General features: G+C 33.4%; 3 protein-coding genes across 3 annotated transcripts; 1 reads left to right on the forward strand and 2 right to left on the reverse strand.

Annotated features, from left to right (window-relative positions):
- The first annotated feature begins 2,738 nt into the window (after positions 1 to 2,738).
- On the forward strand, positions 2,739 to 4,957 carry LOC102630597 (CBL-interacting serine/threonine-protein kinase 10). The gene is made up of 2 exons (XM_006468101.4): positions 2,739 to 2,888; positions 2,986 to 4,957. Exon 2 carries the CDS (start codon positions 3,320 to 3,322, stop codon positions 4,757 to 4,759), a length of 1,440 nt encoding a protein of 479 aa, XP_006468164.1. The 5' UTR covers positions 2,739 to 2,888; positions 2,986 to 3,319; the 3' UTR covers positions 4,760 to 4,957.
- A 2,074-nt stretch (positions 4,958 to 7,031) lies between these two features.
- On the reverse strand, positions 7,032 to 9,770 carry LOC102631105 (uncharacterized). The gene is made up of 4 exons (XM_006468103.2): positions 9,435 to 9,770; positions 8,927 to 9,065; positions 7,984 to 8,117; positions 7,032 to 7,906 (listed from the first exon to the last, which is right to left on the reverse strand). The coding sequence occupies exons 1-4, from the start codon at positions 9,644 to 9,646 to the stop codon at positions 7,231 to 7,233; spliced, it is 1,161 nt and encodes a 386-aa protein (XP_006468166.1). The 5' UTR covers positions 9,647 to 9,770; the 3' UTR covers positions 7,032 to 7,230.
- Positions 9,771 to 12,536: 2,766 nt separating this feature from the next.
- LOC102631421 (hypothetical protein) lies at positions 12,537 to 13,267 on the reverse strand. Its single transcript, XM_006468104.4, has 2 exons — positions 12,921 to 13,267; positions 12,537 to 12,831 (listed from the first exon to the last, which is right to left on the reverse strand). The coding sequence occupies exons 1-2, from the start codon at positions 13,080 to 13,082 to the stop codon at positions 12,730 to 12,732; spliced, it is 264 nt and encodes an 87-aa protein (XP_006468167.1). The 5' UTR covers positions 13,083 to 13,267; the 3' UTR covers positions 12,537 to 12,729.
- Positions 13,268 to 17,460: the final 4,193 nt, after the last annotated feature.

Consider the following 17,460-nt stretch of genomic DNA (forward strand, 5'->3'; position numbering starts at 1 on the left):
CTTATCATAGTGAGGGTCTTCATATCAACTACCAAGTCTTTACAAGTACCCCAGTGTTACCTTATTCGGAATAAGGTATCAACTACCAAGTCTTTATAAGTTATTCCTCAAGATATATTAATTAGTGGGCTATCGCGTGTCCTTGCGACAGAATTTTCTTTGGCAAGAACTCATATCTGTCAACCCCACTTCATGCCCTTGGGTTCGGAGACCTTGACACCCCAGTTTCTCCTAGGCCCAGGCCCAATTCAACTCAGGTCTTTAAAAATTTGAAAAATCAGGAGGCTCAGGCCTGGGGAAATAATAAAAAATGGAGTGGTGATAAATCTCAATTTATCTCAACAGTCCACTTCTAAATTATCTTTATTTATTTTTAAAAATTAATCATATTTTCTAAACCTATTATCTAGTAAACAACAAAACCTACAAATCATATTCATTCCAACCTAAGTATGCACAAAATCGAAAAGAGATTGGCAACAAGAAAAAAAATTGCTCCAATAAACAAAGAAACGGTGTTGGAGTTATATTTAGCAGAACAAATTTTCAGAAGAATTCATGGGGCCATGCTACAAGCATAACAAAAGTTGTTACTTCAAAAACTTTTAATTTTACCAAATAATTTATCATAACGTGCAGATTCTATATGAAAAATCTAAGCTGGTACATCTCGAGGCCCTGAAGAAGCATTGATCTTTGAGGAATTTTGGAAGAAGAACAACTCTTCCATGTTCAGTCTACAGCTTCTCCTCTACCTCTTGCTCACTTTCTCGTGTTATGTCGGCCTACTTTTCCCTCGCTCTTCTATATTTCTTCTAGCACCTTCAACGATAAAAAAACCCAATGTTGTGCTCCCTCTTGGTGCGGCGCTAGTGCCTATGCCTACGCTTCGTATAATGATGGTGTTCTTAGTGCTCGTACGGATCGAGTGAAGGATAGATATGCTATGTCTTACAAAGTATTTTGAGAGATCATTTTGGCTATTGAGACTTGACTAACTAGATGTTAACGCTATTCAGATAAGAAAAAAAAAATTATGACTAAATGTATTTTTAAAAATAAATAGAGATATTTTGAAAGTAGGGACCATTAGAATAAATTGAGAAGTTTGAATATCATCACTTAAGACCGAATAGTTAGAACTTAAGCTCTCACACATTAAAAGTAGGGACCATTAGAATAAATTGAGAAGTTTGAATATCATCACTTAAGACCGAATAGTTAGAACTTAAGCTCTCACACATTGTGAGAGCTTAAGTTTTAGTCTCCAATATAGTAATATGGAGACTTAATTCCTCTTTCAAATTTGAGTGGAGGCTAATTTTCTGTTTTACGAAATATAAGTGGAGTATACATTCCTCAATTATTAGTTTGTAAATATCAGTTACAGTCTCATATAATATGAGTTGTAGTCTTGAATCATAATCTCATGTAATATATATATATATATCACTCAAAAAAATGTTAATTACTAATTAATTTCATCTTATTCATACAATAAACTAGACACTACTTAGTAATTAACAGTTTTGCATTAATTAATCGGCCGCCCGCTCCTTCAACCACCCTTTTCCATTAAGCTTTATCATTGTGATTAACACGATGCACCACCGAGAAGCAAGTCCTTCGTTCTTCTCACATCCATACATCATTAGGGATGGCAATGGGCACCGCCCGCAGCGGGTTTGCCATTACCAAACCCAAACCCGCACAAAATTTAAATTACCAAACCCACCCGCAACCCGCAGCGGGTTTTAATTTTTTTACAAAAACCCACCCGCAGCGGGTTTTAACAATTACCAAACCCGCAATGGTATCCAACGGATTTTTTGCGGGTTTCTGTATTTAAAATCACAAATGTTTAATATATAAATTTATAATAATAACCTCAAATTCCATATAACATACTCAATTTTATATTTAAATAATGTAAATGAAAAATTAAAATTTCCACATTAATTCAACACAAATTCTCAAATTTAAGTATAAATTACACAAATCCATTTAAAAAACACAAACTAGTATCTAAAAATAATAATTACATTTCATATTATCATTTAAATCAAGCTCCAAGAGAAGATATTCATTTCATTCACCACCATAAGCACCCATCCAACACAATGCCTATAATAATAATTAAGATTAATATTTTCAAATACTAATTCGAAGGAAAATGTCTTTAGTTTTCTTTAGATTATGACTTTAGAATAGGATATAGGCCACATACACACATACACAACTTTGAGCCTTTGGCTATTTGGTAATTTAATTAATGACATTATTTTCTTTATACATTTTTAGATTAAAATTAAATTAAAAATATTTGAAAAAAATATTGCGGGTTTGGTGGATATCCATGCGGGTATCCACCGGATATAAGGTTAATACCAAACCCACCCGCATCCATGTGCGGGTTTTAATTTATAATACTAAACCTGCCCGCAACGGGTAAAATTACCTGCAACGGGCGGGTTTTGGCGGGTGGGTTTGGACGGGTTTGCGGGTACAATTGCCATCCCTATACATCATCCAACGGGACCCACATTCACTATTTATAAATTCAAAAACAATTTGGCGCAACAAGTTAAAAATTAAACCGACTGAAAAGTCACACAACAAAAGCGACCAAAACTGTCGCCTCCCTTCGATTCAAATATTCCCCCAATCCTAGAAAAAGATCTCATCATCCTTATCATACAACCCCCCGCAGGAGATCATTGCCTACCCGTCATCGTCCACCTAGTACTACATAAATGAGAAGTAGCCAAACCCAACTTGGATTGAAAATTTTACCATTTCCATCCATCCATCAAAAATTAATTAAATTAAATCAAATCAAATCAAATTAATACAGCTCTTCAGGTCTGCTAATTTCTATTTGAATTAAGGTAATTTCTTGTATCAAATTTATCTCTGATTTCATTTGTTTATTATTTTTTCTGGTGCAATCATATTAATATAATTTTTTTTGGTCGTAAATTACAGTATCGACCTTAATTGAAAACTCACCGTCTTTCCAGCGTTTTTGGATTTGACCAGGAATGCTGGAAGATGTGTGCTTTAATCGAAGAGAGATCGGTAGCTGAAGCCGCAGCTTCCGTAATATTTCATTTGTTTAATCTGGATGAAATTGGCGGTAAAATATTATTATTTTTTGACAAAAGATTGACTGCTGGTGGTGGAAGTAGTGTTGGTAACTGTAGAGTGCATAACATTAATATTAATATTCTATGTGAAGAAGACGGTTGAGTTTTTGAAGAGTGTGATTTGTTGTATATTATTTGTTTGTATACACTTTATAGTTTCTTAGGGTTTATATATGTTTGGGATGGATCATAATAAGCCGAGTGTGTTAACGGAGAAATACGAAGTAGGGAGATTATTAGGGCAAGGGGCTTTTGCTAAGGTTTATTATGCGAGGAGTATTAGGACTAATCAAAGCGTGGCTGTTAAAGTGATTGATAAAGATAAGATTATGAGGGTTGGACTCGCTGATCAGGTCAAGAGAGAGATATCGGTGATGAGAATCGTTAGACATCCTAACATTGTTCAGCTATATGAGGTGATGGCCACAAAGAGTAAGATTTTTTTTGTTATGGAGTATGCTAAGGGTGGCGAGCTTTTTAACAAGGTGGCTAAAGGGAAACTGAAGGAGGATGCTGCGCGGAGGTATTTTCAGCAGTTGATTAATGCGGTTGATTTCTGTCATAGCAGGGGTGTTTATCATCGGGATATAAAGCCAGAGAATTTGTTGTTGGATGAGAATGAGAATTTGAAGATATCTGATTTTGGATTGAGTGCTCTTGCTCAGTGCAAGCATCAAGATGGGTTACTTCACACTACTTGTGGTACTCCAGCGTATGTTGCTCCTGAAGTGATTAACAGGAAAGGGTATGATGGTGAAAAAGTTGATATTTGGTCTTGCGGAGTGGTTTTGTTTGTTCTGTTGGCTGGTTATCTACCATTTCATGATTCGAATTTGATAGAGATGTATAGGAAAATTGGCAAGGCTGAATTCAAATGCCCCAACTGGTTTCCTCCTGAAGTACGGAAGTTGCTCTGCAAAATATTGGATCCAAACCCCAGTACAAGGATTTCCATGGCTAAGATTAGGGAGAGTTCTTGGTTCAGAAAAGGAATGAACCAGAAACAGAAACAAAAGGTAACTGAAAGCAAGGATGCGGCTTCTCAGGATGCAGGGGCCTCTGCTCCTCAGGGGAGTAGCAGCATTGCTGCTGAGATCAAGCAAGAGTTAGGTCAACTCCCAAACTTGAATGCTTTTGATATCATCTCCCTTTCAGCTGGATTTGACCTGTCTGGATTTTTTGATGAAAATCCTTTAATTAGAGAAGCAAGATTTACTTCCAAACGGCCTGCCTCAGTTATCATCTCTAAGCTTGAAGAAATTGCTAAATCTTTGAGGTTGAAGATGATGAAGAAGGATGGAGGTTTATTGAAATTTGAAGGATTGAAGGAAGGTAGAAAAGGAATCGTGTCCATGGATGCAGAGATCTTTCAAATTACTCCAAATTTTCATCTGGTCGAGATGAAGAAATCAAATGGAGATACGTTGGAATATAAGAAGTTGTTAAAAGACGATATCCGGCCTGCTCTTCAAGATATTGTTTGGGTATGGCAAGGTGAGCAGCAGCAGCCATTACAACAGCAACTAGAGCTGCAGCAACAACAGGATCAGCGGCCACAGCCACAAGAATTGTGGCATCATCAAGAAGCACAAGAACAGCAGCAGCAGCAATAATAACAGCAATACCTGCAGTTGCAAATTTCTTGCTGTTTCTTGTTTGTAACAGCAACCACCCCCCCCCCCCCCCCCCCCCCGGACGCCGAAAACCCTCCTTTCCCTTCTGACTGTTGTAATTGTATCCCCATGTTAACAAGTATACTGTGTTTTGGTATAGTGTGATTGATTAATGGCTCACTTGTTTTACACATACAATTTGAATTTTATGAATTTCATCTGTCATACACTGCCATTTTACTTGCCCATAGTGGTATCCATCTAATTCGGTGTGTGTTTCTACTGTTGGTAGCTTGGTGTTGCCACATATCATGCAATGATTGTCGGTGAATGTTTAATTTTTCTATTATATTGTCTTCTTGTTTACCATGCATAACAGTAATTCTTACTACGGAGTTTCCCGACAAGCCCAAAGTTCCTGCACGATCTCTGAAGATGTCAAATGTTTCCTGTCTTCTACCACAGGAATTCTAATTTTCTGCATAAAACATCTGTGCATACATTTGGCCAGCTGAAAAATCTTTGGTAAGGTAATTGTAATCGGCTTGGATGCAATCTTTAGGGTACTGTGTGCGCACGCCTAGATTGATATGTGGTTCATCATACTGACATTTTATGGTCTTACTAGTCTACAGTCCAGAATGATTAATGCTCGTCTGCACTGTTAGGATGAATCTGTATTTGCCTGCATCTGATCTCCTTAATTTTGTTCTAAATTTCTCCAAGTGATGTACATGCAATTCAGCTTGGTATCTTTGGTTGATGATTACCGATAATATGCGCGAGGCCTGATTCAGAAAAATAACAAATCCCTGGAGACCACACAGCGCGTATCTAACAGTAACCAGACATCTAGCAGAAGATTCTTTTGATCCGCAAAGAGGACAGGGAATTGATTGGGACCCTCATGGTATCATTTTGCCTTCAGACAAAAAGCTAGACAGCAGTGTGAAAGTCGTGTGATTTATCATGGCATTTGGTCCCCATCATTGTGAGGCTAATAATATTGCCAAATGTCTTCTATTTTCTAATGGATTGTAGAGTCCTGTCTGTGAATTTTGTTTGGCTGCCATTAGTGCTTGTAGTTAACTCAGATTTTATTACTGGGAATCTGAGTACAGTCAGACCTTTCTAGCTGACGATTAAAAATGATGGGTTAATTTTGTCCTGCCCCCAAATATTTCAACATTTTTCACCGAGTCCCCAAATGTTTCAACAATACTCACTCCACGCCCAAATCCGTTATTTTGACCGTTTATTCTAATGGTCAAAGGGCAAATTTAGAAATTTATATACTAAATATTATTTGATGATGATAAATTAAATTTATTTGATAATTTAATTGATGGAATTATTATTAATTACCTTTAAATAAAATTTTTTAATGTAAACATTAATTATTAAATTAACATTTTATCTCATTTTATTTTTCTCTAATTCAAGATAAGGGGTATTTTGGATATTTACTTAAATTTCAAATAACTCCGTTAAATATAACGGTCAAATTAATGAAATTGGGTGTGGAGTGAGCATTATCGAAACACATGGGTGCGTGGCGAAAAATGTTGAAACATTTCGGGGCAGGACAAAATTAACCCTAAAAATGATCCACCGATGTCTGGACTGGACGTCTGCATCAGTATCAAAATTCTGATATGAACTTAACGCTTGTTAGAATCTTATGCTATGTATTCTAGAGTGGGGAGTCATCTGAATCATTTGTTTACTTTCCTTTAGGGTGCACAAAGTAAAAATTTCACTTTATGGGCCATACTCATTTTTTGAGTAAGGAGTTAGATTCTCATTCCCATGGAGAGAGGTGTGAGTCTCATTTCTACTCCTTCCTCAATTTTGAAAATACATTTAACAAAACAAATTTCAGAAATTACAATCTTATCATATATAATTTGGGCAAAAATTTTTTTTTTATAATTTAAATAATTAAAATGAAAGTAATAAAATTTTTTAATTTACATCATTAAATTTTTTAATAATTATTATTATTTTATACAATTAAAATTAATAATAAAATAAATAGGATATTATACGAATATATTTTCTTATTCATTTTACAATTAAAAAGTTACATATTACTTAAATAAGGGTAACCTTATACTTTAAAACAATTCACTCCTAATTTAAGATAAAGTAAACACATAATTAATTTTCTCATTGGCAATTCATAGTCATTCTAGTGTAAGTAAACACTATACTTCCACTGCACACTCCCAATTCGAGGGTTCCACTTCTCAAGATTCTCACTCCAATCCGATAAGTAAACACAATATTATTTATAATCAATATATTGCATTAAGCAACATGCAGGAGAAATATTTTTCTGGTACACATGAGCATTTTGATGAGACAAACACTTTCTAAAAAACAAATAAAATATTTTCCGCCTTATTATTTTTTCTTGTATTTTATGGCAGTGTGTCCAACACTGCTATTATTGGACAAAACATGGAAGCTTAAGTCAAGTCAATGATGACAGGGCATAGACTGCTAACCCTTCTCTTCTTGCTGTATGACATTTCTCTGCAGTTAGGAGATGGAGTCAACAAATCGATGACCTCAACATTCGGTAAGCCAGTAGAGCTCTGGACTTGTAGTTGATCCTTATTAGCAACTTCAATGGTTATAGATTGTCTCTGTGCGAATTGTTGATTTTCTTCATCATTTACAGCAGTAGCGCATTGTTCACTCCTTTGGCGACCCAATTCATTAGTATCTTCTGCAGAAGTGCTGGAAATGACAGAAGTTGTCTCCAGTGAGCTGAGCAAACCAAATGGCTCTTGGCAGTTTACTTCTAGACATGACGAGTCTCTTGGCTGCTCATTTCCATATTGTTTAAATTGACCACATTGCTCATAGGCATCCTCATAAATGCTAAAAGAATAATCTGATGAAAAATTAATTGTCACATCTCCGCGTGTTTCCTCTAAACTTCCACTGTTTTCACTAGCTTCATCGTACTCCTCATCACCCAGGCTGTCTTCATCCCCTAACAAACGCTCATCTCTTTCAGTATAGCAGGGAAGTTCATCCATGGAACGTACTTGGACCTTCATGTGCTCTGGCAGGTTTGGGCAACTAGAAGAATGTTTCGAGTATTTTGTTGAAAAATAGTTCACCGTGATGTTCAAGCTGATGACAGAAGACGCACATTACATATTTGACGGACCGACCATTGGTTAAATAAAACCAAGTTAACCAAAGCGTACCTCTCCCAGTTAGGGAGGTTGAGCATCGTGTATGCGAGTTTGATTTTATTGGCAACTCCAGAGAAGGATTTAAATGTAGCAGCTGCCCGCCTTACAGCCAGTGATTCCATTGGATGCTGCCAAGCCCACTCAAACTGCAGGTGTAAATCAAAATTAACCCACTTCAGTATGTCAGCATTATTCAGCAGAACTCTCATCTAATCTAATACTTCATGTTAAAATAAGAAAGAACTTTCTCCCCATAAACGAGCAATGAACTTCTAATTATAATTGATGGATAACTTTTAAGAGGTTCAGAACATTGTATTGATTGCATATACTAAAGCAAATGAAAGTTTCAATAACAGCAAAACGGCACCCTTCTTTTGCAATCAAAAGACCGTCACTTACATAAAAAATCAAATATATAAACAACCACCTGACGAAACAGAAGTTATTGCACAAAACACAATTCATCAGAATTTCCATTATGCACCACCTATATAATTTCTTTGACATGGATCAGGGGTTCACCAATAGAATGCCAAAGAAAGCCTTATATGATAGAGGTATGACAATTTACAAGCACGTGCATGCCTTGTTCTCTGTACTTATGTGCACAAGAACTGCAGGAAACATTCAACACCAGATAAAGGGATAAAAATAGTGTATTCAGTATGATTACAGATTGTCATTCATTAGATATAACAGTGAATAGCTGAGAGAAAGCATTAGCATTCATGTCAAGGCAATATTTCTCATTCGAATGACTCAATTGCCCACGTAAACAAACTAACTTATATAAACCTTGCATATCATTCACCCAGTTATGTTAAAGTAAAATAACATGACACGAGACAAGCCATTAAGTTAAATAACGAATCATCTAAGAAGAAGTGATTTCAAGAAGCGCAAACGCAACTTGATGGTAAAGATGGCAATAAGGTCAAAGATTTTGTCGAACCTGAAGAGCTGAAACATTTGTTGGGAAACCATAAATGCATAAAACCATTTCCCAAGGGCGCCTTTTCTTCGTCCTCACTGCCCCACACCTTATTTCACCATTATGCTGCCTAATTCTACGACGCGGGTTCACAGTGAATCTGCAGTGATCCAATACTAGCATTAGATAAGCATCCCAATTCCTAAAATTAGCTTTAGCTATGAATTATCAACAGCATATGTATCAGACACAATCAATAAAAGCAGTTAATTTGCTCTAGTCTTTCACGAACCCTTATTAATTAAGATCGGATAAAATCTTGCACCATAGCAGAAATTTCAAGAATCAAATCAGAGATGCAAATATATTATTAAAATACGTACCGAAAAAAAAAGAAAAGAAACCATTAATCTTGAGATAAAAAAGTGATAGAAAAATATATGATCAGAGCTCTAATTAGTGATCAACAAAGTAACCCAGATGATAAAAATTTGAAATTGAAGAGACAGAGAGAGAATTGAAAGCTCACCCGATATAGGTGTGGCCTTTGAAACGGGGGCATAAGGAGGTTAAAAGATAACAAGCGAAGAACCCTTTCCGTTGATCTTTGGCTTTCTGTTCTTCTTCTTCTTCTTCAAAATCATCTTTTACTGGATCTAGAGTTTTTGACTTTGAAATTAGGGTTTCTGAGTCATGAACTGCTTTGCTTCCCTTTCTCTTCGGCATCTCTCTCAGTAGCATCTATTTTGATGCTCTCTGTCTCGCTTGAGTGTAATTCGACCGTTGAAACTTTGCCTTTTATTCAGTCATTTCAAGTTTCAAATGTAATTTCCTTTTCTAACAGAGAGGTACAAACTTTCATGTAACAATATAAAAGGGGTTTGTAAACCATATATGATTGAAAGTTCAAAAAATGCTGTCGCTCATATATTAATATTGTAATGGATAAACTTCAATTCTAAATAGAACGACAATTTTTAATTTATTTTCTAAAAGTGTGAATCCTTCAATTTATTTTTTTTATATGTAAAATGCAGGGTTTATTAATGTCTTTTTTTTTATTTTAATCTTTTTAACGACAAGTGAGAATAAATTAAAGTCTTGATACTTTTAGGGGCAAATTAAAGTTTACTCTATTGTAAAAAGAGTAATAATAGAGTTAAAACTACCTTATATAAATAAGTGTGTACAAACTAACGTGATGTGAAGATTAGTTGTATAAAATTATCATGGGTCTACATAATTAAAAGTAATAATTCTTATTACCTTTTAGCAAATTTTTTCAAGTCGCACTAATTTCTAAGTACAAAAATATTTATACCTCATTGTAAGAATATTTAAACAACAAATTTTATCACATTTGGTCAACTAATAACTATGTAAAAAGACTGGTAGTGGTTTGTTTGTAAGAGTATCATCTTGTTCAAAACGCCACTATAGGAGCTTGTTCAAGTTTGAATCCCGGAGAGATAGCCTATATAGTATATACAAATTAACATTACCCTTTAATTCTACCCACCTTGGTGTCATCTTCAGTTACAGTTCATTTTCCTTCATTTGAAAACATGCTAATGTTGCCGCTGCTGTTGTTGATACGTTAAACTTTTTCATAAAATACATCTGCAGCTTCATTAACTTGCAAGTGGATGCCGTCATTTCTCTTGTACACTTGATCTTGAGCACAACATTATAAGTAGATTATTTAATGTCGCAAAACTCCTAGATTGATATTTTCTGTCCTATTACTTGTTCATACCTACTAGATGAATGAAACTTTCATCCCTCATAAGAATTATTTCTTTATGACATTTAAATCTCTAATAAACATTTAATCTCATTTCTTCTCAATGTTAAAATGCGAATCGAGTTCATGCATGGACTTGTAGCAGGCCAATGCAGTCTAAAATACCGTTAACAAAATCTAACTCCATTGATGAAATGAGATATTGTTGCATAAAATTATTATGGGATCCGCATAACTGAAAAAAATAGCTGTTATTATTTTTTATCAAATCTCTTCTTATCACATCAGTTTATACACATTTGTTTGTCCAAAACTGTTTGTACCTATATCATTATTATTATTAAAAATTTTAAGGAACTCAAACACCAAAAATAAATTAGGAAGGAAAAAAGTGTCATTCATAATTTAAGTTCCACCTTTTCTCATTCTTGTTCATGTTTTGTCTATATTTCTATCAGCTAGCTTCAGAAATGATGCTAACAAAAATATTTTTTGCTTTTATTTTGCAAACTATCTCAAAGCAATTCATGGTATGAGCCATGAATAACAAAAAATTTGCTCATGTATACCAACTTCCGAGCAGGCTAAAAAACATATCAGCAACCAAAAAACACATGGCATTCAATGACATCTACATAGAAAATCTTAAGAAATTCCTACGTGAATTTACTCAAGAAAAACTCAAGGTCGTGAGAAATCCTAATCTAGTGATAAATTAGGTATAAGCAAATCCCACCTCAAACTCATCACTAGAGCAACAGAATGATAGGTAGGCAAGAAATTATTGAAGCTTTCAATATACTATCACCATATCCAGATGAAGCATTCACTAAAATACCTAGAATCATGAATTAATTCTTAAGGGGCACTTTTGATTTTGATATTGATGCTTCGCAATGACATAGAACATAAAAATGATGACCTGTTGTTGAAAAATGTCACAAAAATTTTTCACTCTCATATTACTTCGTCTATCAAATTCTAAACTGATGCTCAAAAGAAGTATACTACCCTATGCAATCACAATGTGGACTCTAGAGACGCCCGGCAAATTCTTAAACAAGTGAACCTACCCAGTTGCTGTCCCATCCATGTTTTTACTCTTAGCAGCACACAGCAACCAGGAGCACAGGTATTCCCTGCTAACAGACTGGATTAACCGATTAAGAATGAGAAACTCAATAATTGCAATGCTATTCCATTCATCAACTTGATAACCTAGAAAATGGACAATCTGGGCATGGAAATTACTAACAGGGGAGTACAGTGATCATTGATGAATCTAAGGAAACCAGACAACTCAGTAAAACATGTGGATAGAACTTTCAGTAAACACCAGTGCAGCTGATAGATTTTTAATTTTAAAACAGAGAATATAATGTTAAGATAAATAGCACCACCTCCTCTCTCTCAATTTTTTTTTTCAACTTATCGCTAGATTTCCTAACTAATACATCTTCTCCACAAACCACTCAAAACTAGAAGCTACTCACATCAACTCAGTTCATTGGTAATAATATTAATATCCATTAGCCAGCAAAGCCAATTATCAAACCGACATCAACTACTGTAAATAAGCATGAACAGGCAGTGATATACCCACACTAGAAGGGAGATAACCTAGCGATCAAGTACAGGAGTGTTAAGCAAGTTGTGAGTAAAAACACTTATACCAAAGTTACCGCAAGTAACTTTGGTGATTATATGAGAAACACTTCTATGAGTGACCTAGTTATGTGATTATGTCTCATACATGGGTGTTAAAATCATAGATAAAAATTATGTGCTAGCAAGCAAGATGTTAGGTGCTATAAATAATTAAATGTAATCATTTTAATTTATATGAGATTCAGCGCATAAATAGACATATAAATAGCAAACCACACAAACAATAACACCATCAATTCATTCACTTTTACATCTTCCTTCAATGAAACTTGCAATTGTTGCTAAGGGCACCCGCATTTCGAGAACCCCCAGATCGGAAAACAAGAAATTGTACGTGGCAAATTCAGTGATACAAATATCATTTATTATTCTTTACAACAACAAGAACAACAACAACAAAACCAAACCCAGATCAAAGAGAACGCTTTGAGGAGGAACCCAAATGCCTCCACAAATATTTACCACTGGCCATGTCAACAAATGTCCAAAATCCCGATTCCAAAGCTAAACGAACCTGCCACGTGTCAACATTACAATCATTCGTCAACAACCCAGAAACAAAAAACCAAATAAATAAACGAAATCCCAGAAAATATCAGAAACCTTGGAGCAGGGGGATTGATTTTTGGTGGTGTCGGTGCTGTCGTCGGCGTCCAGGAGAACATCGTCGGAAAGCTGTTGCTGTGGAGATTTGAGGTTTCTGATGACGAAAAAACCGGCAAGAGTGGCGGAAAGGAAAATGAGGATCAGCCTTAGCGGGCACATTTCTCTTTCTCTTTCATTCAATTCAAAGATATTTTGTTTTTTCAATTCAATTGAATGAATGAAAGAGGAAATGGTGAAGAAATAAAGAAAGTGGAGTTGAATGAAGCTTTCGCTTTTGTCAAATCCGTTTACTAATCGCTAATTTGCTAACGAGCACACGTTCTTTTTATTAATTGTCATCGATAATGGGATTTGGTGAAATCATTCAATAATTGCATTTGACCTAACCAACCAATCTCAAGGGTATTTCCGGTGTTTTCATTTTAAGAAATTACTGTTTTTGAAGGATGACATTGGCAGTAAGACGGAATTATAGTGTAGGATAATATAATTAAATTTAATATAACTATTATTTATATAATGTTTTTTAAAAATAAATAAATAAGTTATAATATTATTTATTTGTTATATAACAGTTTTGGTATCTCTAATATATCATAAAAATTTTCGTAAGTGGTGTATAAGAAATATGCTAGGACATACCTTAATGTATTATTTTTTGTAAAACTCTATCTTAAAATAAATATTATGGCATTACAATTCTAAATATATTTTTGTTTAAACTCAGGAATATCGGCTTATTAAAAAAGGGGAAAAATTACTCACATTCTACAAAAGTTTATTAGGAGCTATTTAAATATATTAGAGTTGAAAAAATTACTCCTATATCACAAATTTGTTTAGACTTGCTTTGATGGTTTATAGTTGAAATCCAACACAAAATTTTAGTTACTAATCTAAAAAAAATAATTTACTCCCGGATATAAAAACTCAAAACTCTCGGACTTAAAAAAATGAGGCAAGTGTGTACCTCCTTTTAAGTCAATGAATAGTTGACTTATGAATAAAACCAAATAATAATAGAGTAATAATATAGTTACAAACTCTTGTATAAATTTATTTTGTACAAACTGATGTGGTATTAATTCATTGATTGAATTAAATATCTCTTGTTCTACATAATTTATTTTTATTATTTTATATTTTCATTCAACCAACAAATTAATGTCACATCAATTTATATAATATAAATTTATACAAAAATTTGTAATTGTACCATCACTTATCACAATAATATGTTTTAGATGGTATTGGAAGAGTGAGAGCGGAATATGAGGATGGGTCCAGTTATTTTGCACACTTGCAATGTAGCCCAAAACTTTTCTTTGCAATAACTATTAGTTCTTAAAAAGTAAGGGTAAAAAAAAGCATAATTATTATTTTACTCTTTGAATTCCTTGTTAATCATCCGTTCTTATTTATTTGCTAAGTTATTAAATTAGAGAACTGAACTGGGAAACATTGATTAGTTTGTTGTTTTCTCTGTTTTTATTTTCCTGTTGATTATAACAACAAAATTGAGCAGAGTATTGGCAAAATAACTATACCTTGTCTAGTGATTTCATGTACATTTGGTAGAATATGTGGAGACTAATAATGAATTTATTAAATTATTAATTAACATTGATATAATTCATGTAAAGATCTCTAATAATTTTGTTGATTTGATTTTTATGAGCTAAAATGAAAAGAGATTCCGTGTTTTTTTTAACTTAAAAGATAGAAACAAATAGAGAAAAGTTTCTCTAAATGGTCAAAATTTAAAAAAGTTGTTCAATGTCAGTTAAAACTTTTTTCATATTTGGCCAAAAACTCATTTTTTTCATGCTTTTCATAATAATAATAATAATAATAATACAATTTGAGATGAGCAAGTTGTTTTAGTAAAGTTGTTCAATCAAATTCAATATAGTTTCAACAATTACTCAAGCTTTTTTTTTTCCCGTCATTAATAATTGAAACTTTGAGATTGAAGTTGGGACATGAAAAGGATTAGCGTGAATATGGAGAGAGATAAAAGTTCAATCCATAGCCATTATACAAAATAAAAAATAAAAATTGTCCATCACATTAATTGATTGATTAAAATTGGCTAAATTAAACTGACTATTATTGAGAGACTCACACCTGCAGCAAAATCAAACCAAATTAGCATAGTCATCGAATTTAATTAATTGATTTGCTATAAACTCCTCTTATTATCTTTGAAAATTCAAAAGTTTAAAATTACATACAAAAATCTATCCATAGAGAGAGAGGAGAAGAAGAAGAAGAAGAAACAAGATTAAATAAAGTTAAAAAAGTGAAATGTGGAGCAGGAGAGGGATTGATAAGAAGAGAAAAAGTTTTAAAATCTACAATGGGCATTCGACTCAATTTCGGTTTGGATTGAATTTTGAAAACTGATTGGATTGAAATTCGGATAGGATTTAACCCAATCCGGATCGCTTTATAATTTTCACAAACCCATCTCTCTCACGCTCAAAGTATCAAAACAAAATTGAAAGAAAAAATACTTCTTCTTCAGTCTTATTTGAGATTTAAGTACTGTAACTTTTAAGTTACAAGAAAAAAATTATAACTATAAATAAAAGTTAATAATATATAATAAATATAAATTTTAAATAATAATTTTAACAAAATTATTAAAAATATAATAGATTTTCTATTTTCCTTAAAAAATCATATTAACATACCTTCCAAACTACAACTATTAATGTTTACCTAACACTTCATTATTTAAGTTATAACTGTCTGATCTCAATTCTAAACAGACCATTCTTCTTCCACTGTTGCAACTCCCTCTACCATCGTCTTCTTTAGCTACTGCAACCCCCTTTACCCGCCCTTGAAGCCCCAGAGGCGGAGCGGCTGATCTCTCCATTCATCTTTGAAGTCGCCACCATCTTCATGCTGTTGTACCTGTCCCGCCGTCATCTTTGTGAGCCACAATTTTAAGTGTTACTTAATCTTTTTGATTGATTGTAGTTAACTTTTTATGTTAATTATTAAATATATAATCTTGTAAATATTAATTAGTTAAGTTCAATTTGATTTTTGATAGGATTCGAGGGAGAACAAATATGTAGGGTTAGGGTTAATAACCTAAATTAAACTTTTTTTTTAATATATTACAATCAGAGAGCTATTGATATTTATAATCAGAAACTAGTTGGGACTCTTATAAATAATTATATTACAGTACAGTCCGAATGTCAACCCTCACTTCAAGATGGAGGGAGGTCTTACTCTCACTATTAATATTAGAGAGAGATCGATTCTACTTCAATGTGAGGAGTCTACTAAACCCCATTATACAGGAGAATCAAGTTCCAGTGCTAACCCTGCGCTAGGACTTGAATCCGTGAGTGTGGCCAATGAACTACGGGCCCTTTGATAACAACCTAAATTAATCTTGAATTTATAAAAGAACCAACTTAAATTCGATTTGATTTGATTTAGAATTCAATTCAAACTTGATTGGATTAAATTCTTCAAATCAAATGGGTTGTAATTCCAACCAAAACTCAATCTGAAACCCAATTTACCCACTCCGTATAAGGTAACACCGGGCCGGGCAAGATATTCTGTCGGCATAAAGTTGAGAAAAATAAAGTTTAGAAGCAAATGTGAGATGTTTTGGTTTCAACATTTCTTTGTCCTTACAAGAAAAAAAAATAGAGCTTTTCTTTACGAAGAGTATTTCAAATATAATTTGAATCTTTTCATGGGTGTCATTTTCAAGCAACAAGAACTCAACAAACAATTTTCTTTTGTGTCAATGGTCGTTCTCCGTCTTTATTAGTATTTTTTATTTAAAAAAAATAAAAAATAGTGTTTGAAAAATAGTTCCAAACACCACCATATTAAAGTCTAAATAACTTGAAAATAGTGTGAATCCAAAAATAAGTTAGGTATTGCATCTTTTAATAGATAAATTATAAAGTCAAAGAGATGGAATATACACCAATTATATTCTAAAAAAATGCTAATTATGTTCCTCCAATTCTCCAAGCACTCATTTTTAATTTTATTCATACAGTGGTTTTTTCATGGGCTGCTAGCTGTATGTAGACCCCACGCTCACAATTCCACAAATAGAACGACTAGGTCCACACAATTAATCACTGAAATCAATATTTTCAATAAAATTCGGTAAGTTCTTGGATGATAAAAATTTTTGAAACTTACAAAATTTAAGAAATTTGCCATTTTTTTCCCTAAATATTTGTTTAATTTGTCAATGCTTAGCTTCTTCGAGTGGGCTTTTACATTGGTAATCTTACTTTTGTTGGAGTGGGGATTACATTATTGCCATGTATTGACAAATGACTTGTATTAATAAATAAGTTAATTTTAAAATACTATTTTCGTGAATTTATTTTTTTTTCAAATTGTTATACTTATTTTTTAAAACCTCAATTTACTGATTATTTTTGTTAAAACCAACAAAAGTTTATCTTCGTAAGGGGAAATATTTTTCTCTTTATTAATGAGCACCCCCATTTTTCTCTTATCTTTTAATCAATTCACAAGA

This window comes from Citrus sinensis, chromosome 7 (genome assembly GCF_022201045.2).
Source record: "Citrus sinensis cultivar Valencia sweet orange chromosome 7, DVS_A1.0, whole genome shotgun sequence".
NCBI lineage: Eukaryota > Viridiplantae > Streptophyta > Magnoliopsida > Sapindales > Rutaceae > Citrus > Citrus sinensis.